This window comes from Dromaius novaehollandiae, chromosome 27 (assembly GCF_036370855.1).
Source record: "Dromaius novaehollandiae isolate bDroNov1 chromosome 27, bDroNov1.hap1, whole genome shotgun sequence".
In the NCBI taxonomy this organism is placed as follows: Eukaryota; Metazoa; Chordata; class Aves; order Casuariiformes; family Dromaiidae; genus Dromaius; species Dromaius novaehollandiae.
The window spans coordinates 3,280,559-3,305,252 of record NC_088124.1 but is presented as its reverse complement, the minus strand read 5'-3'; the positions used below and the strand labels follow the sequence as shown (position 1 = coordinate 3,305,252).

Genomic DNA, 24,694 nt, shown 5'->3' with positions numbered 1-24,694 from the left:
GTGGCGTGTGGGCAGCGATGCTGAGGGCGCTAACGGGCCAGCCTGGCTCCTCGGGGCCGAGCAGACACCTCCCCGCGGCAGAGGGAGCCCGTAGCGCCCTCACAGCGCAACGCCCCGCCCCGCCATCTTAGCTACCCCCCCCGCCTACCCTACCCAGCATGCCTTGCGGGCAGCGCCTACATGTCCCATGAGGCGCCGCGCCCGCCGGGAAGGGCGGGGTGGCGCCGGCGCCCGCCAGAGGGCGCCGCGCGGCGGGGCGGGGAGCGGCGCGCGCGCGGGGCGGGGCGGGGCGGGCTTGGGCCGTTGCTGTGGTGATGCGGTAACGACTTCCCGGCGGCGGCGATTGGCTGCGGGGCGCTGGGTATGCGGTGGCGTCAGGGCGGGTGCGTGTGACGTGCGGGTGTGGGGGGGCAGCGGTGCGCCGGCGGCGGGGGGAAGCGCGGGGCCGGGGCCGCCGCGGGAGGTGAGACCGGGGGCACCGGGGCGGGAGCCTGGGGCTGCGGGGGGCCGTGAGTGTGGGGCGGGGGTCCGGGAGGTGTGGGGGGCCCGGGGTACGTGGGGGGCAGAAAGGGCCCAGGGGTGTGGGGCGAGGGATATGGGGGGCAAAGGGGCAGGGGGGTGGAGGTCAGGGGGACAAGGACACAGGGGTGTGGGGCTGGGGGGGGCGGGCATGTGGGGGTCAGGGGCACATGGGTGTGGGGCTGAGGGGATGGGTATGTGGGGGTCAGGAACATGGTGCATGTGGGGGTCAGGGACACAGGGGTGTGGGGCTGAGGGGATGGGTATGTGGGGGTCAGGAACATGGGGTATGTGTGGGTCAGGGTCACAGGGATGTGGGGCTGAGGGGACAGGGACATGGGGTATGTGTGGGTCAGGGACACAGGGGTGTGGGGCTGAGGGGATGGGTATGTGGGGGTCAGGAACATGGGGTATGTGTGGGTCAGGGTCACAGGGATGTGGGGCTGAGGGGACAGGGACATGGGGTATGTGGGGGTCAGGGACACAGGGGTGTGGGGCTGAGGGGACAGGGACATGGGGTATGTATGGGTCAGGGTCACAGGGATGTGGGGCTGAGGGGACAGGGACATGGGGTATGTGTGGGTCAGGGTCACAGGGGTGTGGGGCTGAGGGGACAGGGACATGGGGTATGTGGGGGTCAGGGACACAGGGATGTGGGGCTGAGGGGACAGGGACATGGGGTATGTGTGGGTCAGGGTCACAGGGATGTGGGGCTGAGGGGACAGGGACATGGGGTATGTGTGGGTCAGGGTCACAGGGGTGTGGGGCTGAGGGGACAGGGACATGGGGTATGTGGGGGTCAGGGACACAGGGGTGTGGGGCTGAGGGGATGGGTATGTGGGGGTCAGGAACATGGGGTATGTGTGGGTCAGGGACACAGAGGTGTGGGGCTGGGTTGCATGGAAGCATGTGGGGGGACGGGGTGTGGGTCAGGGGGACAGGGGCATTGAGCTGGAGCAGAAGCCTTGGGGTGTGGGGCTGGGACAGGGGTCTTGGGGAGCCTGGGGGGAGGATGTGGGCAGGGGGCTGGCCCTGGGGGTGTGGTACAGCGGGGCAGGGGTTTGGGGGGCATGGGTGGAAGGAGATGGGGGTGTGGGACTGAGATGTGGGGCACTGTGAGCGCGTGGGGAGGCAGGGCATGGGGCAGAGGGGCAGAAGGAGACAGCGGTAGGGGGCTGCAGTGGGGGATGGGGACTGGGGATGAGGCTCTGTGGGGGTAATGGGGAGCGGGGCATGGAGGGTGAGGCCGGGGGCTCTCTGAGGGTGTAGGTCGGAGGAGATGGGGCGTATGGGTGCAGGTAAAGGAGGAACCGACCTGGGATTTTAGGGTCCCAGTGAGGGGCACCGTCGGGGAGGAGAAGCAGGAGGCTTAGGATGATGCTTTGCTGGTGTGTGGGACGAAAGGTTCCTGGCGAGGAAGGACCTGAGCGCCCCATGGGACCTGCACTGTCGCTGGGAGCCCTTGCCCGGGGCTAGGCTTTGCTGCAGGCCTGCCTCACCCCACGGAGGGCAGGTCGGCTTTGTGGTGACTCGCGGCTGGAAGGGGGAGTTTTGAAGGGAAACTTGTGTCCACGGAGGAGAAAGGAGTCTGGGGTCTGATGGTGCGGGATGCCTGGTTCTGGACCAGCAGCATGGGTTTGCGATTAGGCTGGGAGACCTGTAATGATCTATCTCCATAGTCTGCTCCATATGTCGGGGAAAGCTGCTGCAGCTTTTCCTGAAGTCTCAGATAAAAGATGTTTACTTTCCCTGCCTCGCCTTTGCCAGCTCTAAACTGGGAGTAGCACTGCCTTTATTATACAGTGACTCTAAAGGACATGAGAGCTCTGTACAGAGATCACATTGCTCCCTCGTGAGATCTGCTTCTCTGAGGTGAACTTCTGCAAGCTCCACGTCTCAGCACTGTCCAGGTGTTTTGGGCTGGAAACGGTGCCTAGTGCTGCAGATGCTCATAGCTGGATGCAGAAAGGTGGTACATGCTTTGCTAGCTGGGTTGGTTGCTTAATAATTGTATAAAGCGCTTGTAAAATCCTGTGTGAAAGGTAAAGGAGCGCACAGAAGTAGGTGGCAGGACATTTAAATGAGATACCTAATCTTCTTTCCCTTCTTCATTTTATTCTACCAGCCTGTTGCATTTTTTCCTTCCTTGTTAGCTAGCTCCAAGCTCTATTATTATTGTCCACAAGGATCCCATCACTATGTTGAACTGTTTCCCCCCAGGTGAGCTTTGACCTTCCCTTTTCATGTGCTCAGAAGGGCTCCTGTCCTTGCTGTGCTTCGAAGAGTTTGTGTGCGCTGCCTCTGCCTCAGATGATGTTTCACTGCCCTGTTTGCTTGTGATCAGAAGGATTCAAACCTATTCACAGAAACCAATGATTTAAGGCTCAAAACGTGCTTATGAGATAGGTGTGTTTTAGTGTCCCTGGTTTAGGGATGGAAAATCAAGGCACAGAGAGGCCAAGCAGCTGAAGATGCAGCTTGTCAGTGGAGCAGTAGAGAAAAGTGACCCTGCGTAACAGTCCCATGTCTGCTTTTCCTAAAGCATGTCTGTCATTGATCGTAGTGTATCTAGTAAGTGCATTGCCTCAAGCAGCCTCCCAGCGTGACTTATCTCCCGGAGTCAGCGTTGGCAACCTTTCCTTCCAAACGGCTGTCCTGGGAGGCCTTGCGGGCGCTGGTGAACATAGCTCATGGGAAGGCATCGGTCTGCTGAGCCCCTGTGTGTCGGGAGAGCCCCCGGGAAGGGGGCCGCGTGTTTCCTGTGGCTGGGCAGTGGTGAGCGGACGTCTGAGGTGCTGTAGGGTCCTGGCAATGTGCTGATCCAGAGGGATCCCAGTGCGGAAAGAGGATGCAGCTGCGATCGCCTGCATAGATCTGAGCCCCTTGCTCCGAGAGAGGCCGGTGGCAGCAGTGACCTCGCTCCGTGGCTCTGCTCCAGGAGAGGCTGGGCTGCAGTATGCAGCCTCATCCTTTTCCCTGGGCATTTGGACTGCTGTCAGATGGCAATGACTGCGGTTCTTACCTGGATTTTGAACCAGTGACCCTGGTAGGAAAGAGTCCGTGTCCCATTTCTAGTTCCTGAACTGCTTTGCCTTCCTCCGGAGAGAGTTTCTTACAGAGTCCCTTGCTCCTGTGTTGATTCCCCTTTCCCTTCTGATACAAACGTACTCCCAGTTGTGCTGAAGTGCGAGTTTTCTCTGTGACTTATTACGTGTCGACTTAGAATAAGCGAGGGAGCTTTCAGGAGGGGGGTGCTGGCGGGTTCCTTCCGTGCCCTGCTGCGTCGGTGCAAGTGCTGCCTTGTCCGCGATGGTGATGGGACGTGCCCTGGCACTGAGCTGCGAGCAGGACAAGGTGAGGCAGTAAGTTAGTTTTATTGTCAGATCTCTGGCAGCAGGAGCGAGCTGTCCGGAGTGTGTGATGGGAGCAAGCTCAGCGCGTGATTTGTGCACGTGATTCATGCGCTTGTTGACAATGTCAACGTTACGCTTTGTCACCAATCCTGGGATGGGTTTTATTGCTGGTGGAGATGAGAAAGCCCGCTCCTGATGTGCCAGCGGAGATGTAATGAGTTTATTATTGTTCCCTGTCGAGGAGATTAATGAAAAACTTCGTCTTGGGCATTTAGGAAAAACTACTTTCCGTTTTGGGAGAGGGGATGAGAAACTTGCTGTCGCTCTAACATCCTGCCTTGAAAGTGAATTGCTGCGTGTGGTTTTATGGCCATCACTAAAGCGGAGGGCTGGGCGTTGAACCCGTGCTCCTCTGCTCGCTTGGTGACCTTCGTGCAGATTTGCCTGTGTGCAGAGCTGCTTGTGTCTCAGCTTCACTACCTTTAAAATGAAGGTAATCGCTTTCTTCAAGGGGGACTGTGGGGTTTGTTGTTGTTTTATATTTTTGCCTGTAAAGAGGAAGATGCTCCCCTGCAAGGGGCTATAATTGTGTCAGTGGATTTCACGCTCGTGCCCTCCCCTGGGTGTAGCTGGGACTGCCTGACCGCGTGGGAAACGCCATCTGCACTCGCTACTGGTCGGTCCAGGAGCGCAGGGAGTCGAGGCCTTGGCTCCTGGAGCAGGGCATTTGCTTTCTCCCGTTGCTGTTGTCGTGCTGCTCCGAGCAGCCGTAGCGCGCGGCGTGACGTCAGGCTGAGGAGGTGCAGGAGGTAACGCCGCGCTGGACGGGATTCAGCCCCTGCCCCGAAATAGCGGGCTTGCCTTGCTGAGCTGCCCTGCTCTTGGTCGGAGGCTGATGATGCTGCGCGTGTTTGCAAGCGCTTGGCCGCCGTGTGCGCCGGCTCATGTTGAAAGATGTAGCAATACCAGACGGGGCTTTTCCAGTGGTGTGGGAGGAGCAGCTAAGCCTGTGTAATGTCAGGGAGGGTACGTGGGTTCAAGCAGCATCATGTTCGCAGCATCTTTGTTTAATATGTTAGTCCAGTTAGTCTGCATAACTGTGTCTAAAAATAGAACATATTTTCTCTAAGTCCTCTAGTTCAAAGTCTCATAAGCTGTTTTTCCCCCCCCCCCAGCACTGGTCTCTTACTGCTCTCCTGTGCTTGAAATTGGTACAATGCTGTTTGCAAAGTTAGTGGGGAAACCAGCAGGAGTGAATTCTCTGTCGAATCGTTAAGTTTCAACCATCCAAGAGGGAAGTTAAAGTTGCAGTAACCTTCTTGCAGCCTCTTAAAGATGGATTAAGTATGTGAAGTAAACAAATAACCTTATGGCCGTGAGAGACCTTTCCAATGAGATCCGTGCTTTAGCATCAACGTAACACATTGTCGTAAAAGTCCAGTGTAGTCAACCCCTAAATGCTGATGATATCAAGTAAAGATAATGTTCTAATGAGGATCCCCCAGCTCAGAGGCTGATCAGGGGCGCAGACATCTCCTCTGGGACGTCTGGAAGTAGCTCTGATTCCCAATCTGTGAAAGCTGTGAAAGCCTCCAGAACGTGGTTGTGATCTCATGCCGACTCCGTCTGCCTTCCTCTGCGCAACACAAGGGGAGTTACCCCAGCTTATGGTTGCAGCGTGCTGTAGAGGGAGTGTGTGTTTAAATTTCAGAGCTGTAGCTGGATCCGTCCCAGTTCTTCAGCAGCATAAATATCTGGCCTTCAGCACAGCAGTGGAAATTCATGTTGTGTTCTCTTGCAGATTACTTCGATTTTCAGCTCTCCATGCTGACATGGTAACTAAACGGTGGCTTTTACCAACAGGCAGACGGGGACAGCTGCTCCAGAGAGGTAACCCTTCGCTTCCACATGCATGCGATCTACCAAAACACTTACTATTTACATTTTTAAACATTTGAGATAGGGAAGAGCATGTGAAGTACAGCTTGCTTTTAGCAAGTTTCACTCACGTCCACACATTTAGACTTGCTTAAATTTCCTAAATTAAATTCGTTCCCTTGTTTTTGTTCAGCTTCTGAACAGTGCTGCTTAGGAGTATGCTCTAAGTATCACGGTCTAGCGCTGTTTCTCTGAGCAGACTGTTACCTTTTGAAGTGAAGCAAATAAATTTTTGATTATTTCACTGTGATTTTACAACTGAAATTGCCTCTTCTAGACTGGGGAGGGCGGCTGAGATAATGAACCATGCTTAGGTAAATAATTGTTTAACAATCTGGACACACAATCTTACAGTGATATCTATGTCATCTATTAGTATGTAACTGCCTAACACAGACAAAAACTGACTGGGTTATTACAGAGCTGAAGCAGGGTTTTTGAGGACATGGTAGAGATGTGCTCAGAAGACTGTTGTCCTAGTGTAGACCTCTGAGGCGATGCTTGAAATTCTTCACTCTAAATACAGTGCAGTCGCATTGCACCCAAATGCGTCGTGTAGCTTGTAACAGTGCTGTTGCTGTGTGTAGGGGGTTGATTTACTTTTGCCGCGACATGCATCTGAGGTATTTGGCTGAACAGAGATGTGGTTTTCTGTATAAAATGTGAGTCTCCTAAAGTTTGTGCAACTGTTCTGCTGTCTCTGTTCTGGCATTTGAGACACAAACTTCCAAGGATCTGTGCAGTGTGCGGAAAGGGTTTTGTAATGAGCCACGTAAGGCTTTGTTGATCAGAAAAGCATTGTTGTGCAGAATTGTTTACTGATGTTAAGTGGTCTCCTCTCTAGTGTGTTGCCTGTTGACAAATCAGTATTTTTGTACAGCGCATCTTGTAGTGTTTCGGGGAATGTATCATCTGTGGCTCTTGAATTACAAACTGGAAATCTGCAGATGTTCTTAGAGATGGAGAGACCAGCACAACCAGCGACTCTTGGATTCCCTCACACAGTGGGACCTGACAGGCAAACGGTTTCAGTCGAGTGAGATGATGTTACGGTGCTTAGGGCTGAAGGATCGTTTGCTGTCAGAAGCCCTGGCCTGGCGTGTTCGGACTAGGAAGGTCTAAAGGGTTTGGTTTAGTTGGTGATTTGTACTGGCTGCCCTGCTTTATAGTGGGAACAGTTGCACTTGCTGATAGCCACAGATTTGTCTGTGGTTGCAGGTTGCTGGTTGCAGTAATCTCTCTAGCTCTGAGGAAGTCGGAGCAAGCAGAAGTGATTTTCTTAGTGAGTATTAGCAGGATTTTTCTGTAGGAGAGCTAATTTTTTTATTCTGTACCATGAAATGCACTTACTTACATTAGTGGAATGCTTTGCAAATTACTTTGCTAAAGCAGGGTTCAGCAGAGAACGGTGCCAATATGAAGCCTTTTGGTCAAGGGGATTGCAAAATGCCTCTTCCCCAAAATAAAGGATTTTAGATGTCATTCAGTGGAGCCCTGCTTGATTGCAAGAGGGGTACAGAGCAGAACTGACTCAAGATGCAGCATAGTTTCAAGATAACATCTTGAAATGCTCTAAACTTCCCACCTGTAATCATAGTATCTGGAAAACCCTCTGTCCTTTAAGACCTTGCCAAGAGTTTTTGAATAGTCTGAGGTCATTTGGGTCAGATCTTTCAAACTGGCTTTCTAAAGGGCTCCAAAGTACACATATGTGTTGGGGTGCTTCCTGCAGCATGGTTGCTAAAGGCAGCATGTGTGTTGGTGCCCCAGGGATCCTCTTGCACGGGTCCCGCTCAGAGGAGCAGGTTTTGCAGTGGCTGCAGTTTGGAGAGGAATCCTGACCGAGAGGAAGTGGGACAATTAAAGCATAGGCAAGAAATCATGACGTTTCTCATGGTGCTGGGTCAAGCTGGAGCACGTCTTTCTGAGGCTTGTGGATAGCATCAGCCAGATAGCGTCCGTGTTAGCAAGAAGCATTGCCCCAGTGCTGTCTTGCCTGGTTTGCCCTGATCTGGGAACTGGAACTGTAAATAGCCAAAGCCAGAACGTGCAAGTTGAACTCCGCAATGGAGATGTGGGATGGAGACAGGAAGCGGTCCAGTGGTTTAAAAGGGCAGATGCGCATTCCTACCTGAACTGATAGGGAAGCGTTTTTTGATGGTCTGTTAAGACAAACTTTGCTCTGAAACAAACTAGTGGTGATGAAGTTCTCATTATGAAAAAGTTTGTTAGGCCCAAGAGGGGACAGGTGAAGCACATTCAAAATAACCAGTGTTCAGTGTGCTTGCCTCAGTGTTGGAAACCTAAGTTCAAATCCTTATCCTGCCTGCCTTTTTAGAAACATTTTTTTAAATGGAAGTCTCAATTTCATCTTAATGCAAATCTGGAATATTTCTGAAAATGCCCAGGTAGGTCCACTTTTTGCTTTTAAGTTGATTATATGGATTTCACTAGAGCTGTTGGACCTTGAAAGCTGCTAACCACATGAGAGCTGGCAGTCAGGCACGGATGTGCAGCAAGTTTGTGGGCTCGCGTGTCCGTGTGGGTAGGTGTCATTATGTCATGTGACTTAGGGACACTGGGCTCTGTGGAGGCTGATGGTGAGCGTGGGCTTGAGGTTGGACCTTGAGGGGGTCTGCTGAGCCCCCAGCATCTCACTGTATCAGGAAGCGATAGTGTTATCGACTTCTTTGTACCTCTGCTTCTCCTTCTGTAGACCCAAGATCGTGCTGAAGACATGAGGGTGTTGTGAACGGTGCTCATGCTTTGCTTGAGTATTTTGGTGGGTGCTGTGAACGGTGCTCATGCTTTGCTTGAGTATTTTGGTTTCCAGAGGCTGAGGCAGAAATCCAGATGGTCAGGAGCATGCACTAAGGTCTTCTAATTGGCAGAGGTGTCTTGGCAGAATCATGCTGACAGACTTGCTGTTTGTATCGCTGTTGAAAACACGGGAAACTCTGCTCTTCCAGTCAGCTTTTACTGTATGAATGTGGCCAAAAATAGTAAGGAAACATCATTCTCCAGTTCCCTAAGAGGATGTTGAACTAGTTTGTGTAACAAAGTTATTTTAACGCTCTCAGGAGTTTTCTGTAAGGAGACAGATGCACTCAAACTTGGATTTGCTCTTTTTTTCTGCTCTGTGGTTGAAATGGAGATGAAGTGAACACGGTGATTTGTTCTAACAGTTTCAGTGCGTGCATTCCCAGGCCCTGCTGAATCATCTGAACTTGTGCCTGGGCATAATCACTCAATGTCAGCTGTGTCCTGGGATCAGAGCTGAATGGCTAGTGCCTGGGATATTTTGTTAGGATCTACAAAACTAGTAGCACTCTTCTGGATGTCCGTGAGAAAGGATAGGAAAATTTACAGGCTGGTAGACTTTTTCTGGTTAGCACATGGGATCTAAAATCCCAGATGCTGCAAGAGGAGGAGGCGTGCTACTGTTTTTTATGGGTAGTTTCCTGGATCTTGGAGACCTGGCAGCCTAGCAAGAAGTCTTACTGGCCTGCTGGGGGTTCGGTCCCAGGCACCTGGCTGCATGCACATGCTTAAGATCTAGAGCTAGCTGTGGATGCATTGGCCTACTGCTGATAGAGTTGCAAACACTGGTCATAGAAAACTTGGTTTTATTCTGCTGTTTTGGAACAGTCAGGACTCCTGGCTTCCATTTCCAACTTTCATCTTCCCCCATCACTTCTCTGTGGGTCTGATTGCCCTGTCCGAAGCAGGGGTGATGCTCGCTTGATGTCCCAGTGACGCTGAGACTTCAGGAAGAACTAAGACATGTTCTGGTGTGAGCAGTGGTGCAGACAGGCAGTGTCACTTGCTGCCACCCTGTCTTCCCACAAATAAAGCGCTCTAACTGGAGTTTGCGGTGACAGCTGGCCTGTCAGCTTGTTCCACTTCCCGCTTTCCTGGTTTTCCATTTAAATGGTGCTTTGAGCCTGTAACACCTAGTACCCACTGTCTGCCTTGGGTAATGTTAATGTTGTTGTTGTTCCCGCGAGCTCCTCCCTCAGTCAGCCCTGTTCTATAATTACTGATGTTCCTGAAACCAGATCCTTCCACGTGGCTCGCTCAGGTCCGTGAGGACAAGGGGTCTGTAAGCAAACAAGCGCCTTGGAACAACATGCAGCAGGAGTTTCAGAAAGCATCGGTTTATAGCAGGTTACTGAGTCCTCTGAGCCACCGGCCTCCCCTTCCTTCAGGGTTGTAAAAGGAAGGGTAATGGTTCCCAGAAGGCTTCTCTGGCATTTCCAGAGAAGAAGCAGGGAAGTGAAAATTAGAGCTTGTGGAGCAGCAGCCGAGGCCTGTACAGCCCTGCAGACGCATGCAGCACAAATGTAAAACACTGTTCTGGGGCAGCGAGTACCTATGGGAGCACAAGAGTGGGACAGAAGCCCATGGACAAAGTCCTCTGCGGATGCTAACCATCTCTGGTGCCCTGTGCGAGCCCCTTCGTGTCTCTCCCCCAGCAGTTTTGTGGAGGTTGTGCACTAAGTTTGAAGTGCCGTTACCAAAGTCCTGTCGCGGCTTCCCAGCAGCCAGCCTGGAAGAGCTAGTTCAGGCCCTCCTGTTGTCTCCAGAGCGTAGGAGGTGGTGAGAAGACAGCAGATTGCCTTTCTGACATGCTGTCTGAAGTGGTTGGTCTGTACGCAGCGTGGAACAAGCTTGTTTTGCGAAGCTGGAGCCAGGCAGCAGATGTTGTCTGTCTTGCTGAAAGCAACACGATGTCCTGCATGCCCGCTCCGTAGCCAGAAGAGCCCACAGGCAGCCCTGAGGACTGGATGGGCAGGGGAGGAATATATTGCCTAACATCATGAGACTGGTCAGGCAGCCCCTGCCATGCCCTGGTGTGATGTGGAGATGGTCCTTTCTCACTGCTGGAATTAATGATCTTCTCAAATGGCACCGCTTCTGTTTCATTTCCAATGCTAAGATGCTCTGATGGTGTCACCTTTCTGGTGCTTGCTTGTTTCTTGGCTGTGGTCCTCGTTCCAGTGAGTCAGAAACACACATCCCTCTCCTGCCTCTGTGTGCCGGGAGCTGCCCCGAGCTGACAGCAAAACGCAAATATCGGTCAGCAATTTCCAGGATGAGACTAGCCAGTTTGTTTGCTGAAAGTAATCCTGGAAACGCTGCGTATGGGAATGCGCGGAGGGACGAGACTGTCACGAGCGGCACGTTGTGCCGGCACGGGGGCCGGGAAGGCGAGCCTTGCGGAGCGTGACCGTGAGCAGGTGTCAAAACCCGTAACACGGGAATAAACAATGACGTTGGGCACTAATGTGTTCCTCTGCATTTCCAAAACATGCCGTCTCTGTTGGCTCATGCAGCAAGGAAAGGATCAGGAAGGAAGCAGTGTAAAACCTAATTTTTTTCAGACGAAGGAGGAAATAGAGGCATGGGGGTTGACAGGAGTTGCTGAAGGTCATGAAGCGGGACTTTAGATAACCTGTGGCTGCTCAGCTCCTCACTGCATGCCCTGCTGTTCCCCCTTTTGTAAGAGGGAGCTGCAGAGCCCGGCTCATTAGGGGCTGAAGAGGGTATAGAGTCCCTTTGCCGGAAAGGGGGGAAGATGTGTAGGGACAATTCGTGTTGAAGCATTAACCTTCTCCTAGTGTGTGCCAACTCAAGATTTTGCAGCACCTCAAATGCTTATTTGGAGCCTCTGGAGCAAGGGACGTCTTCAGCTCCTGAAACATGGACTGCAGGAGATGGACAGCCCAACAGAGACTCCTTTTGCATGATATTGTGGGTCTGGGTTGGGTTGATTGCCCAAAGTCTGATTTGCCACTGTTTCTGCAATGCCTCTTGCTTTCCAAAGAAACCCTGCAGAGGGGAGAGAGCAGCAAGTTCCTTTTGGGGCAAAACATGATGACCTGTTACTGGGGACAGCATCAACTGTGGTACAAAAAGAGAAGAATCCAGTGAGGTTTCATAACTTTAACTTTTTTTTCCCTCCGTGTCCAGGAAGTGGGTGAGTTAAAACATATGGTAGATGCGTGATTCATTTTGGCAAGCCTGACTGCTCAAGGCGAGCAAGGGGAATCTCCTGTACCTCTCTGTCACATGTTTCTGAGTAATTAGCAGCAATGTGATCATAGCAGCTCAGGCAGCACCCTGCTTCTTGGTCAGCTGGGCTCGTCCTTTGTGAAGAGCAGATGTAAGCCTGTCACGGAGCAGCGCTGGAGGGAAGGTCAAGGGACCTGAGTGCGCTCGTGGCTGAGCGGTGCCTTTGCAGACTCGGTGACCCGTGAGCGTGGTGGCGGGTCGTGCTCTGGCTCTTCCTGGAAGAGGCACGCGGTAGCGAGTCGGCTTGCTCTGCAGTGAATCATGTGTTTGGTTTACAGCAAGAAAGCGCTGTCTCTGCTCGGGGATGCCAAGGAGCGTATGTAATGTCCGAGCTGCATCTGGGCTCTGGAGGGACCTCAGCTCCCCCTTCTTTGCTGCCAAGTAGAATTTAACTTGCCTCCAGGCCACTGTTAGTAATAAGGACCTGCAAGCAGGCTAAACTTCTACCACGGCCAAACTCGATGTACAGACAAGATAACTGCAGCCTTTCAGGTGTCTGTTCACTTCTTTTTAAATCGATCGGCTTTCACGAGGTGGGGGAATTTGGGTGACAAAGCCCCCAGGCGTGGGCTGGCGTGGTGGGGCTCTCCATGCAATGTCTGAACAGATCCTTTAAGGGGAAAATCCAGCGCTGAGTGTCTGGCTCGGGCCGTGTGCTGGGAGCGCTCCTCCCTGCTAGCCTTGGTGGCCGCTCGGTTTGCTGCCTGAAGCCTGCCTCGCGGCCAAGCCTTCTGCACGCGGGAGGAAGCACGGGGGAAGTAAGCGCTGCTGAGATCTCATTAGCTAATGAGGAGGCGTGGTGATCTTTCAAGAACAAACACAAACATGTTTTCAGTGTTTGCCTATCCTGTTTTTTGCACTTAGTTACCTTTCTTGCATTGCAGCATCTGCTTAGCTCTTCCATGGCTTTTATTAGTAGTAGCTGATGTGTAGGAGGGGGAATAGAGACAGGTACTTGATCAGCAGATACTGGAAGGAGTAACACAACCCAAGGGACATCTGCAAATAGTGGCTAACAAGATGTGATTAATTTTTTTTATGGATTCAGTTCAGTTTTTGTGTGGATTCGGTACGTGCTGCATGTCACAGAAAGCACTGATGTGCGGAGGGTTGAGTTCTCCTCTCGCCCCTTCCAAAAGGTTTCACTTCTGTTGACCTTGAATTTGGCCAGTGCATTTTTACTCATCCAGATGAAAGTTAACGCAGAAGTGCTCCCGTGGTAAATTGATTTCCTTTCCCGATTCTTGGTGCAATAACTCAAGGAACCAGAGCTTTGAGCAGACCAGCTTGGCGAGTTGTGTCCCTTGGGAGGTTTGGGCCTTTTCTGGCACTTTTTTTGCTTGGAAATCCCCATCTTGCAGGGAAGATTGTGTTGTGACACTCGAGTGCAATGGGGACTTGGCTGGGAGCTGCCTCCAACTCGCATCTGTCGAAGTATATTGGAAACAAATGTTTGCCCTGCTGGAGGGAGGCAGAGGAGTCACCTCTGCACCCCAACAAGCATGCTGGAGTTACTCCTTGCCTGAGCTCACCACCGGTGAAACTACACCTGTTTTACAGATGAGGTCCTCCTAATTAGGAGTACTTCCTTGCTCTTATTTTATAGCTGGCTGGCTGCCAGCGCCCTAGCGTCTGTGCTGAAATGCACGTCCCTTCCTTGTGACACTTTGCTCAGTGGGCAGTATTTTAATACTGGCGAGACACCCGGCGTCCCCGTCACATCGTCGTGCTTCCCCTCCTGCCCTCGGACCACGGGGAAGTGGGCGCTTCCTCGCTGGTGTGTCAGCTGCTGCCGTCTCTGAACTTAGCTTCAAGGTTCAAATGCTGATCATCCAGGAGGAGTTCTAGGCTGCAGTGTGGGAGCTGCAGGTTGCTAAACGCCGGGATGGAGGCTTGGATTTTGCTCGGCTCTGGAGAAATACGGCCATTCGTTTCGGCATGTCCATGCTTCACCTTGAGGCTGAAGATTTGTCTAATTTCGTTGCAAGCCCCAGCATGCTGGCGCTGTGTGCGCTCCACTGATGGCTGCTTTCTCCTCCTTCATGCATATTCCTTGTTTTTCCTTATCTTTTTTCCCCATCGTGCCGTGTCCCTGCCTCCATTCCTGCTCAGCCGAGACCATGCTTCAGCCCGGCGTAGCCGCCTGCTCCCGGTTTTAGCAAAGAGGCTTCTGCCCAAACCCGGCGCCTCGCTCAGCCCCCTGCCCGCAAACGGAGCCTCCGACGGCCGCAGGCTGCTGCGCGGGAGCGTGGTGCCTGGTCTGGGGTTGCAGAAGCTCGTTTGAACAGGGATTGAGGCAAGGAGAGAGCGAGTCACGAGATGCTTGCCCTCCGGCTTGTTCCCATCCTGTGGGAAAAGGAAGGGAAACAGATTTGCCTGGTTTCTCTGGAGAAGCTTAACGAGGAATTTGCGGCCCCTTGTCCTTGTTTCCATCCTCTCTTTCCATCGCTGTGCTGGGACAGCTGCTGAGTGGAAAAAGGGGGTGGGTGCACCGGGGAGGGATCTGTCCTTCTCCCCGCAGCTCGAAGCCCTCGCACGCTGCGCGCCCATGGGTAAGGAGGGTGTGCGTGCCAGGGGATGGAGCAGAGGGGTGGCACGTCCCCTTTTGTACCCGTCCCTGTTTCTGTGTGATCCTGTGCAAACAGTTTCTGTCCCCAAGTGCTCGCCTTTGCTCTCCTGGAGGGATCAGGCTGGTAGGAGGGAATCTCCCTGGTGCCTGGGATGGAGGGAAGCATCCTGACGGCTGGCGCGGTTGTTCGCTCTCTCCATGCGCTTCCCTTCTACGCCTGCCGGAAGAATTCAGCGCTAGAAAATCAAACAAGCTGTTTTTGCCCGCTCTAATCAAGTCAACACTGGCGTTTTCTTTAAACTTAATACTCCGCCTGAAACCTTGCCCAAAGTAAGGCCCTGAAGTCTCTGCACGCGGCGCCTTTGTGCTGCCACGCCAGTGCCCCGAGCCCCGGCGGGGAGGGCGGAGGGGCCGCACCTCTGCTCCGGCAGCGCGGGGCCCTGCCGAGCCGGCTCGCTGCGCGCCGGGGTGTGCGGGCACGGCCCCTGCCCTGCCTTTCATCCCGGCTGCCGCTGCCTGGCCTTTCCTCTGCCGGATGCAGGGGGTGCGGGCTCCCTCGTGAAATTAATCCCTCTTCGTCCGCTCCTCTCCCTCCATCCCTGTTGTTTGGAAAACAGGGGAAACAGCTAAGGAAAAGGCAGGTGTGCAAACAGTTCTCAGCTCCCCTCTGACCAGGCCCCCGTACTCTTGGCCTGCAAGATGATATTAAAACAATAAATTCAGAGCTTTCTGGTAAAAGCTTTTCTCTCTTTGGCTCTCCAGCCGCTCTCCAAGGGTGGGATCTGAATCCCTAGTCTTGCTCGGAGGCCTGCATTCGCCTGGGGAACCTTAGCTGGAGCCCCAGCTCCAGCGTCGCTGTCTGAATGCGTTTAGCCCTCTGCTTTCCCCGTCTCCCTCTCGGGGCCGCGTGTTCATCTCTAGGCAGACTGGCTCTGAGCAGAGGTTTGGGGCCGCTTTGGCTTTCAGGGAGCGAGCTGCACGTCACAGACTCTAGCTGCCACCCCAGAAACACACAGCGCCGAGCAGACCACCAAGGCAGGTCGATGGCCTGAGGCTCCCGACTGTGCCCGTGCGGGTGTGCAGCCCGACTGCTGTGGCTGGACCGGCAGAGAGCAAAGCCAGGAGGGCCCAGCAGGTCACCGGGCTGTCCCCGCGTCGTCACTCCCTGCGTAAGTACAGCGCGGTGCTCAGCAGGGCTGAGCCAGCACCTTACGTGATGCTAAAGCTCATCGCTCACCCTCGCGTGGGAGTCTGCCTGGTGCTGTGAAGTTCTGGCCGTTTGCAGGATGGGGCCAGGCTGGTGCTCTCCCTGGCAGCAGGCAAGGCCGTGCCTCCGCGAGCCCCAGCCCCGCGTGACGCCGCGGGGACAGCGTGCCAGCAGCGCAGCTGGAAGAAGGCGCCGGGGTTATTCTGATGGCAACGCGCTGTGAAGCCGAGGAGGCTTTGCAGAGGGCTACGTCTGCACGGGGTTTAAACCAAGTGGCCTGTGCTTACCTTTTCTGATGGATGCCAGAAACAAAGGGGAGCTAATAAGAAGCTGAATAAGGTGATGCTGGATGTATTTTCCATCATAGACTGGTTTCTCCTGCCACAGACTTCCCCCATTAACTGCTGTTCTCGGCAAAAGCGTTTTCCTGATGTTTGTGCACATATAGCCTTTAAAAAGAAAGATTCAGCTCCTTGCACTCCACCTCTGAATAGGTTTTCCTGCGTGTGTGCCATGTCCCACCGAGCGGGCCGTGCGAGGGGAGGCCAAGGATAACACAGCCCGTGAATGGTCCCTCAGTGCTTGCGAGGAGGCACTGGGAGGGAGCGCGCCGCACTTGCTCAAGCGCACGCACCGCCCTGCCTCTCTGCCAGCTCCTTCCCTAAAGGAGAATGGGGCAATTAGGTTTTCTGCTTGCCTTGAACATACTTTTCCCAGCTCCTTGGAATAGATCTGCCTGTGGTCTTCTCTGCAAATCTAACCTCGCAGTGTAGAGTGGAAAAGCACTTTGCCCAGGAGACCCAGGCTCTGGTGCGGCACCAGCTCCTGGAGGTGCCTTGGATCCTGGCTTTGTCCCCCGTTTGCGTTCAACCTCCTCTTTGCTGGTTTTGTCTCCTGCCTTGGCACCGTCTTTTGCTCGATCTTGCGGGGAGCTCTGACCTTGCTCCGCACCGAGGGCTGAGCAAGCCGAAGGAGCTGGCTGCGGCCCAAGTCCGAAGTGCTGGGGCTGGGGCTCTGCTGAGCGGGGGACGAGGCCGGGGAGCCGCGGGGAGGGGTGCTCGAGCCGTGCCCCCGACCCTCTCCCTGCAGAGCCCCGCCGCGGGCTCCGCAGTGCAGGCGCTGCGTCGTCGACGCTTGCAGGGCCTGAGTTTTTTTGTGGGCTGTTTGTGATGGACTAACGCAAACAAGGAGAGGAAGCGCGAGGGGGGAGGCCGGGGCCATTGCTGGTCCTCCCACAGGAAACGCGGGATTAAGACACTGGCTGGATTGTGCAGCCTGTCGCGATCCCGCTGCTGGACCCTGTGGCTCGGCCCGCCCGGCAGCTGTGCGGAGCAACAGGAACACGTTTCACCGAGTGGCTCTTGGCAGAGGAACCGGGGCCAGTTACAACACGATGAATAAAAACAAACACAGACGCTGCGACGGGGAGCACTGTAACGGGAAGGAGCGTGGATGCCGCGGAGCGCGGGGGCTGGCAGGAAGCGGTCGGTCTCGCGGGTAGCTCGTGCGGGGGCCTGGGGCTTTCGGCCGCCGCGTGCTGCTGCGCCAAGCCCGGCTCTCCCGGCACCTCCTCACTGCGGGCCCCGAGCCCCTGCGCCTCCTCGGCCGCTCTCCTCATGCCACCGTCCGTGAGTCCGAGCTCTGCCTTGGTAGGTGGGGACGGAGGGTGAAGCTGTTAGTGCCTAAATCTTTCCTGGGGGACGGGACGAGTTGTGCTCTCGGGGTCCCCGTTTGCTGACCGTAGCGGGTAAACGGAGCCTCGGCGTCCGGCGGATGCGTGAAGTTAAGTGGTTGAACGCAGCCCCTCGTGTTTCAGGCACTGGGCTCCCTGTCCTGTCGCTGCCTCCTCGCCTGGCCTTGGGCCAGGTCTGGGATGCGGCTTCCCTGCTTCCAACGCGGTGCCAGTGCTGCCGGCTCTCCTTCGTGCGCCGGGAGCCTTGGGGAGATGCTGCGGTGCCTGGACTGGCGATGGTCCTGCGTTCGCCTTCCCCAAAGCCTTCCCCACCTGCGGAGTTTGGAAACAGCAGCATGTTGGCGCTGCCGGACACCCAGCCTGGGGTGCTGCCGTGACATCCCAGGGCGTTACCGCTACCAGCCTGGGGACGTTGCCCAGGGCAGTGCTGCTGCTGTGGGTGCACGGTCCCTGCAAGCTGGGGAGCCCTGGGCCCCAGCTCCCTGGGCAGAAGCCCAGGCAGCTCCCTGGGCTGATCTGTGGTCTGGGCTCTATGCTGAGGTTTAAACGTGATCCTGGCAAGGTTTTGCTTAGTGCAAATCAAGTCCTGCAGAGTGAAGTGATCTTTAAAAGACCCTGGGGCCTGCCTGGCTCCCTGAATAGGGAGAAAAACCAGGGCAGGGCTAGCGTGGCTGTGCACTGCTCTGCCCTCCCCTCCGCTGCCGCCACGGAGTTTCGGTGGTGCCCTTAGGGCTGACCCCGTGTGCCTTCTCTCTTCCCCGCAGGCTAGCAGGAACAGCCTGGTAGGGTCCATCTCGGATAGACGCGGATGATGCCAGAGCTATGACAGGGATTGCAGTCTTGGCACTGAGGGGTGATCAATTATGGAACAACTACAGGAGGAAGTACCTGAGGTCAGGGAAGAGGAGGAGGAAGAGGAAGAGGCAGTGATGGTGGCGAGTGGAGCCTCAGACCCAAGTGGAGGACCAGACAGCTCGCTGCCTTCAAGCAGCTACACAGGTGAGTGGTGTGGACCCAGCTGGGCCCCATGGGTCCACCCAGGGTGTGCGGGAGGCGACGAGGCAGCTTCGCCAAGCGGGACCGGCTGCGGTGGCAGAAACTGCCTGAGTGGAGACACCAAAAGACAGGAGCAAATCCCTCCTCCTGCCGTAGCTAACTTCAAGCTGCAAAGGAACCACTGCAGGAGCTCCTCTTCCCTGGGAGCATCAGGAGCTGGCTGCAGCCACGTCCTCTGGGCAGCGTGTTCAGCTGCGAAGGGCAGAGGACCTGCATGTGAATGGAGTTTGGTTTATTTTAATCTCTTCCCTTTTGTGAAATAATTCATCAAGAGCCAAGTTATGGGGAGGCTTATTTCTTCCTCTGCAGCGAGAAGGTGGCTCACTGCACAGCCATCAGCAAACGGTTGGGAGATAGAACCGGAAAGGATAGGTGGGTAATGTTATGTCCCAGGTTGTGTGTGTCGGAGGGGGAAAGATTCCCAGGGTGCCTGAGAACATTTCCCTGGTCAGCTTCTTTAGGTCTTCAGTGCAAACTGATTGTAGGAGCTGGGAGAGGAAGTTTTGTTGCTGCTAAAGAGCCTTCTCCAGAGCCCTGGGCAATCCAGCTCAGCAGCTCCGCCCCAGAGGCCTGCCAACCGGGGCTTGTAAAATTTGCTGTTTGGTTTCACTGCTGAAACAGGAATGCCAAAAGGAAGAAATGGACATTGATGTGGAGTCTCTTAGCTGCTGGGAGCACTCTTGGCTCTGTGCATGGCATCAGGCTGTAGCCAGTACCTAATTTCAGCAGTTTACTGTCCAAATGCAATGTCAGTGACAGGCTGGGACAGTGCTGGCAATTCTTTGTCAGCCTCTCTACTGCTGCAGGAGTTAGATGCGACTCTGTGCTTGTGGCTGCTACCCAAGAGGACGTTTCTCTTTGCATGTTTGCAGACCTTTCGCAGAGCTCCTCTCCCTCCCTGTCGGACCAACTGCAGATGGGCTGCGAGGAGGCGGCCTCGGGAATGCTGAACGTGGAGTGCAGGGTCTGCGGAGACAAAGCCTCGGGGTTTCACTACGGCGTGCATGCCTGCGAGGGCTGCAAGGTAGGCTTGCCCTGGAAAGCGTTTGGTTCAGCAATGCCAAGCAGAGGTTAAACTGCAGGGAACACAACTCCTCTTCAGGCAAGTAGGTCTACAGCAAAGCAGGGACACAGGGTTAAGTGATTGTAAAAAAAAAAAAAAAAAAAAATCATTTGCAACCTGTCCTGAGAGCATGGAGAGCACAGACAGGCACACAAACACTGTCCTGGGGGAGGAAGCTGAGATGCTAATAGCTAAAATCTTACCCCCCTGTGCTTTACTTTGTAAGCCAAATCCTTCTATCCCCATGAGGATCCTGGCCTTGCTTTTAAAGATGCTTTCTGGCCATTCTGTGCTGCAGATCAGCAGCGAGCTGTGTGTTTATCCCCCTGGGATAGCTGGCTGCCGTTTGGATGTGCCTCTGAAATTCTTTCCCCCACAGCAGATGCCAGCAGGGCTGTGTTAGCCAGCCCAGTCCTGCCAGACATTCCTGCAGGCTGGGGAAGGCCTGCCGCCCGGAGCCTATTCCTCCATCCCTCCCTGCTGGATATGTGCGGTATCACACAAGCAGTTCTCCAGCACCGGCCCCAGGGGCTGTGATTCCTCCTCTGCAGCCTCCTTCTCCCACCACCTGAGCTCTTCTTGTGATAGAGGCTCTGCTTGTGTCAAAGATACTGAGCGGAGGATGAGAGGGCCCTGCCCCACCATCTCTCCTTCCTCCCCACACAACTGAACCTTCGCGAGGCTCCCGCGAGTAATAAGTCAGCGTGGTCCTGAACCACGACTGCTAACACTGCTGTTCCCTTGTCTCCCTGCTCTGCGTCCGGCTCTGTGCCGCCTCCCTGCAGGGTTTCTTCCGCCGGACGATCCGCATGAAGCTGGAGTATGAGAAGTGCGAGCGGAGCTGCAAGATTCAGAAGAAGAACCGGAACAAATGTCAGTATTGCCGCTTCCAGAAATGCCTCTCGCTGGGCATGTCGCATAATGGTGAGTGTCCCCGGGTCTGGCTGGCTGGGTGCCACGTGCCACCGGGCCATCCACCACGTGAGCCCGGAGCAGAGCACTGCTTGCTCTGAAGGATTCACATGGGGGATGCTGTGTGCAGCTTGCTTTATCTCTTGGCTTTGTTCTTGCTGGAGAATCATGTTCTTTCAAACCCAGTGCGTTGGGCCTTTGACTCTTCAACTCTTTCTTCCATACCAGAATGGGCCTGTTCTCTTGCAAGGATTTGTCCCAGTCATGGGCTACAAAGCTGAGTGTTTTATTGCCACTGGTTCCCGCCTTGCGGGCTGGCTCTAGGCCCATGGCTTCCCCCTAGGGGTTGACCCAGCAGGAACTAGACACATAGATAGCTCTTCTGTCCTGTGATTTTTAAACTTTAGGCATAACCATCTTGTTCCTGGCCTAGCCAAGATGCTTATCTGAGAAGCAGGGCTAGTGAGAGAACCCAAATGAGTGGTGATGAGAGCTTCAGTGTGAGGTTGCGTTGGCAAGGGTAGCAATAATGGCTGGTCTGTAAAGGTGTTGATGTTGGAGGAATCAAAGCCCTGGAGGGGCATTGTGTAGTATAGTTGCAGGTGTTTGCCAACAGACCTACGTCTGTGGTGGCAGAGCAGACCCCTGCCTCCCTGGAGGTGTCTCCTGGGGTCCTTCCATGTCTCCCTGACTGACTGATTTTGATCCCTCGCAGCGATCCGCTTTGGCCGCATGCCGGAGGCAGAGAAGAGGAAGCTGGTAGCGGGGCTGACGGCGAGTGAGATCAGCTGCCAGAACCCGCAGGTGGCCGACCTGAAAGCTTTCTCCAAGCACATCTACAACGCCTACCTGAAAAACTTCAACATGACCAAAAAGAAGGCGAGAAGTATCTTGACCGGGAAGGCCAGCAGCACCCCAGTAAGTTCCCTTCTCGGGGCAGCAACCAACGTGGGGGGCTATTCTCTTGGAGATGCTCAACATCTTTGTCCTGCTGTAACTATTTCACATGCACCAGCTGCAGTCAGAAGGGCTGTATAAGCCCTGCCCCTTGCTGGGAAAATTCCCGTTGCTCTGCCAGCTTCCACTGTTGTACGTGGGTGCAGATTGCTTGGGGACCGTGAGCCCCAGTGGGGAGAGGACAGCAAAGGTACAATAGGGACAGTCAGACAGATGCAAGTGTCCTTGATAGAGCTGGTGGCTCAAGTCCCTGTGGGTGGTTTCTAACAGTTTGCTTCTCTTTCAAGCAGCCTTTTGTGATCCATGACATGGACACCTTGTGGCAGGCAGAAAAGGGACTGGTCTGGAAACAGCTAGTGAACGGGATTCCCCCCTACAAGGAGATTGGGGTCCACGTCTTCTACCGCTGCCAGTGCACCACGGTGGAGACTGTGCGGGAGCTCACTGAGTTTGCCAAGAGCATCCCCAGCTTTGTAGGCCTCTACTTGAACGACCAAGTGACTCTGCTTAAGTACGGGGTGCACGAGGCCATCTTTGCCATGCTGGCCTCTATCATGAACAAGGATGGGCTCTTGGTGGCCAACGGGAATGGGTTCGTGACCCGTGAGTTCCTGCGTAGCCTGCGCAAGCCCTTCAACGAGATCATGGAGCCCAAATTTGAGTTTGCTGTGAAGTTCAATGCGCTGGAGCTGGATGACAGTGACCTGTCTCTGTTTGTGGCTGCCATTATCCTATGTGGAGGTGAGTGGGTTGCTCTCAGTTACTTGAGCATCAGGAAAAGTCCTTCTTCACTTAGGGGGGTTTCGGGCTGGTCTGGTCTGGGCTGGGTTGGTTGGTCTGCAGCTGCCCCTGCGGCTCGGCAGATGGTTTGCTGGCCCAGAATGATGGTGGGTGGGTTACAGTCCCTGTCTCCGTTTTTCTGGGAGCAGCGTGTGCTTCGGAGGGCTGTGCCACCCCATGGCTACTTGCCTCTCCCCTCCCACAGACCGCCCTGGCCTGATGAACGTGAAGCAGGTGGAGGAGATACAAGACAACATCCTCCGAGCGCTGGAGTTTCACCTGCAGAGCAACCATCCGGACGCTCAGTACCTCTTCCCCAAGCTGCTGCAGAAGATGGCCGACCTGCGGCAGCTGGTGACGGAGCACGCCCAGCTGGTGCAGAAGATCAAGAAGACGGAGACAGAGACATCTCTGCACCCGCTTCTGCAGGAGATCTACAAGGACATGTACTAAGGACCTGTTATTTATGAGCGATCGAAGCCATGGATTCCCAGCAAGACTCTTTGTACAAAAACAAAGAAAACCCTTCCCCATGTCTTCCGTTTCTTCTACTGGAAACTCTTTTCTACGTGTTGCTGACGTACGGTACATAGGACAAGACGCCATAGGATTTTGCAGCCGCCACCTGGTAGGCCAGGGCTTCCGTTAACACACACTAACAAATTTACAAAGGCAAATCATAAGCTACTGTTTCCGTTACTGTGGCCCTGCCCTTCGGCTGCTCCCCGTTGCCTCTGGAGCGGCCAGCTGGTTTACGTGCCACGGATGGTGGGGTTCCTGCGGCAGCTTGGGAACGGCGCGGGGATGCTCCGGTTTAGGAGACCAGAGCATGGTGGTTATCCGGCAGGGCCAGCAACAGCACTTACAGCGTATTTTTATTCTCTTTTTGTATTGCACTCTGAAGACTTAGTCCTGAGCCGTGAAGTCTAGGACAGTGTAACGATAGGAAGTTTCTCTCTTTTCCAAAGAAAAGGGAAAGTATTTGAAGACGGGTACAGCTGTTCTAGCAGAAGAGACCCTCAGCTGCAGCCCCCCCTCGCTGTATGGCGTATTCGTATCTCCAGTGAGAACTGTGTGATCTCTGCCTTCCACGAGCGATGTGCGGGAGCCCTCGGTGTGCCAGCACGCGCTGCGTGGCCCTGGTCCTGGTGCCCCGTTTCAGAGGGGCTCGTGCCAGGGCAAGGAAAAGCCTTCCAGCAGCACCGGCACGGAGGGGCTGCTCTTCCCCTCGGAGAGTCAGGGCCAGCTCCCCCGGCCCTAGGCAGAGCCCTTGACGTTGAACGTGGCAGCCCCGGCCCAGGGGGGCCGCAGAAGAGCTCGGCTCCGGCAATGCCACGCTTTCCGGGCTGGCGTGCCAGCAGAGCAGCCCCGCGAGAGCTGGACGGCAGCGTTGGGGAGAGCGGGGGACCCGAATCGCGGCAGGCAGGGCTGGCGTTGCCCCCAGCTTTCTGCGTGGCCTTTCACTTGCCTCTTAACTGCCCTGCCTCAGTTTCCCCATCTGTAAAAGGGAGCCAGATTGTTGCCTGCCCTCCCCCTCGCAGCAGCCACGTGAGGATTAATTCAAACATTCGATGCAAAGAGCTGTAAAACAGTCTAAAAGCCAAGGATTTGTAAAGGGGGAGGGAGGATGGGACGGCCACCAAACCAGGGACTTCCCGGCCCGTGGAGCCTGGCGGGGGGACGCGGCCGGACGGGCCATGCCCTCCCCCTGGGCGCCGGGGCGGCCTTGAAGCTTCGGGCTCTGCCTGAACCCATCACCCAGCGCCGGGGCTTCACCTCGCCGTTTCAGCAGCAGTAGTGAAAGGCGCCCGGGGGGTGAGCCCGGCGCTGGGGCCATGGCGCCCTTGCTCCCAGAGGGGACAGGAGCCGGGCCGAGGGCCCTCGCTGGGTGACAGCGGGTGACCTAAGAAGCAGCACTCACCCCCTGCGTGTCCTGAGCAGCCTTATTAAAGTACTGATAACCCCCCGGGGCCTCGTGGGATTTCATTAGTCATTTTGATTTTATTTTTGCTCCTCTTCAGGGTAGTGGATCTCCCTGGTGCAATAATTCCTTTAAAACACGAAGGGGAGGAGCGCCGTGCTCCCCCTCCGCCTCGCGGGGCCGGCTGCTCCCGCGGCATCCCCAAAAGCCGCCGGCAGGCAAAGCGGCTCCGCAGATGCCCCGCTGCTGGCCCGCGCCGTGCCTCGGTTTCCCTGCCCTCCGCCCCAAAGAGCCCCTCTCCCTTCGCCGCCCCCGGGGGAGGCCCTCTGCGGATGAGCGTCGCTAAAGCACTTTGAAGTCCCCTCGTGGAAGGAGTTACGGGGGGGTGCGTGCGGCATCGTCACGGATTTGTCCCTTCCCGAGCTCCTGGTGACCCCGCTCCGTGCCGTCCTGTGGTCCCGGCACCGCGGGACTCGCGCTGTCGTCGCCTGAGGAACTTTGTGCTCTTCCCCATCTCCCGACAGTGTAACAACCCTCAACCTGAAATGTATATTTTTGCTAGAAGTACAAACCTCCAAGTGTTTTTAATAATATAAATAGCGTCCACAGACTGACTTGACTTTAAATAAATCTGAACTAAATATTTAAGAA

The 24,694-nt window shown here is 55.0% G+C and overlaps 1 protein-coding gene across 9 annotated transcripts; it reads left to right on the top strand.

The window, feature by feature from the left end:
* The first annotated feature begins 362 nt into the window (after positions 1-362).
* On the top strand, positions 363-24,694 carry PPARD (peroxisome proliferator activated receptor delta). Of its 9 annotated transcripts, none has more exons than XM_064498290.1 (9): positions 457-509; positions 1,924-2,032; positions 5,674-5,762; positions 18,119-18,353; positions 19,283-19,434; positions 20,259-20,397; positions 21,101-21,303; positions 21,630-22,083; positions 22,328-24,694. In XM_064498290.1, the coding sequence occupies exons 4-9, from the start codon at positions 18,218-18,220 to the stop codon at positions 22,573-22,575; spliced, it is 1,332 nt and encodes a 443-aa protein (XP_064354360.1). In that variant the 5' UTR covers positions 457-509; positions 1,924-2,032; positions 5,674-5,762; positions 18,119-18,217; the 3' UTR covers positions 22,576-24,694. The 9 variants fall into 9 exon arrangements, with proteins under 9 accessions (XP_064354364.1, XP_064354365.1, XP_064354358.1 ...); XM_064498289.1 differs by having other exon boundaries at positions 1,847-2,032; XM_064498295.1 differs by lacking the exon at positions 1,924-2,032 and having other exon boundaries at positions 369-463; positions 21,633-22,083.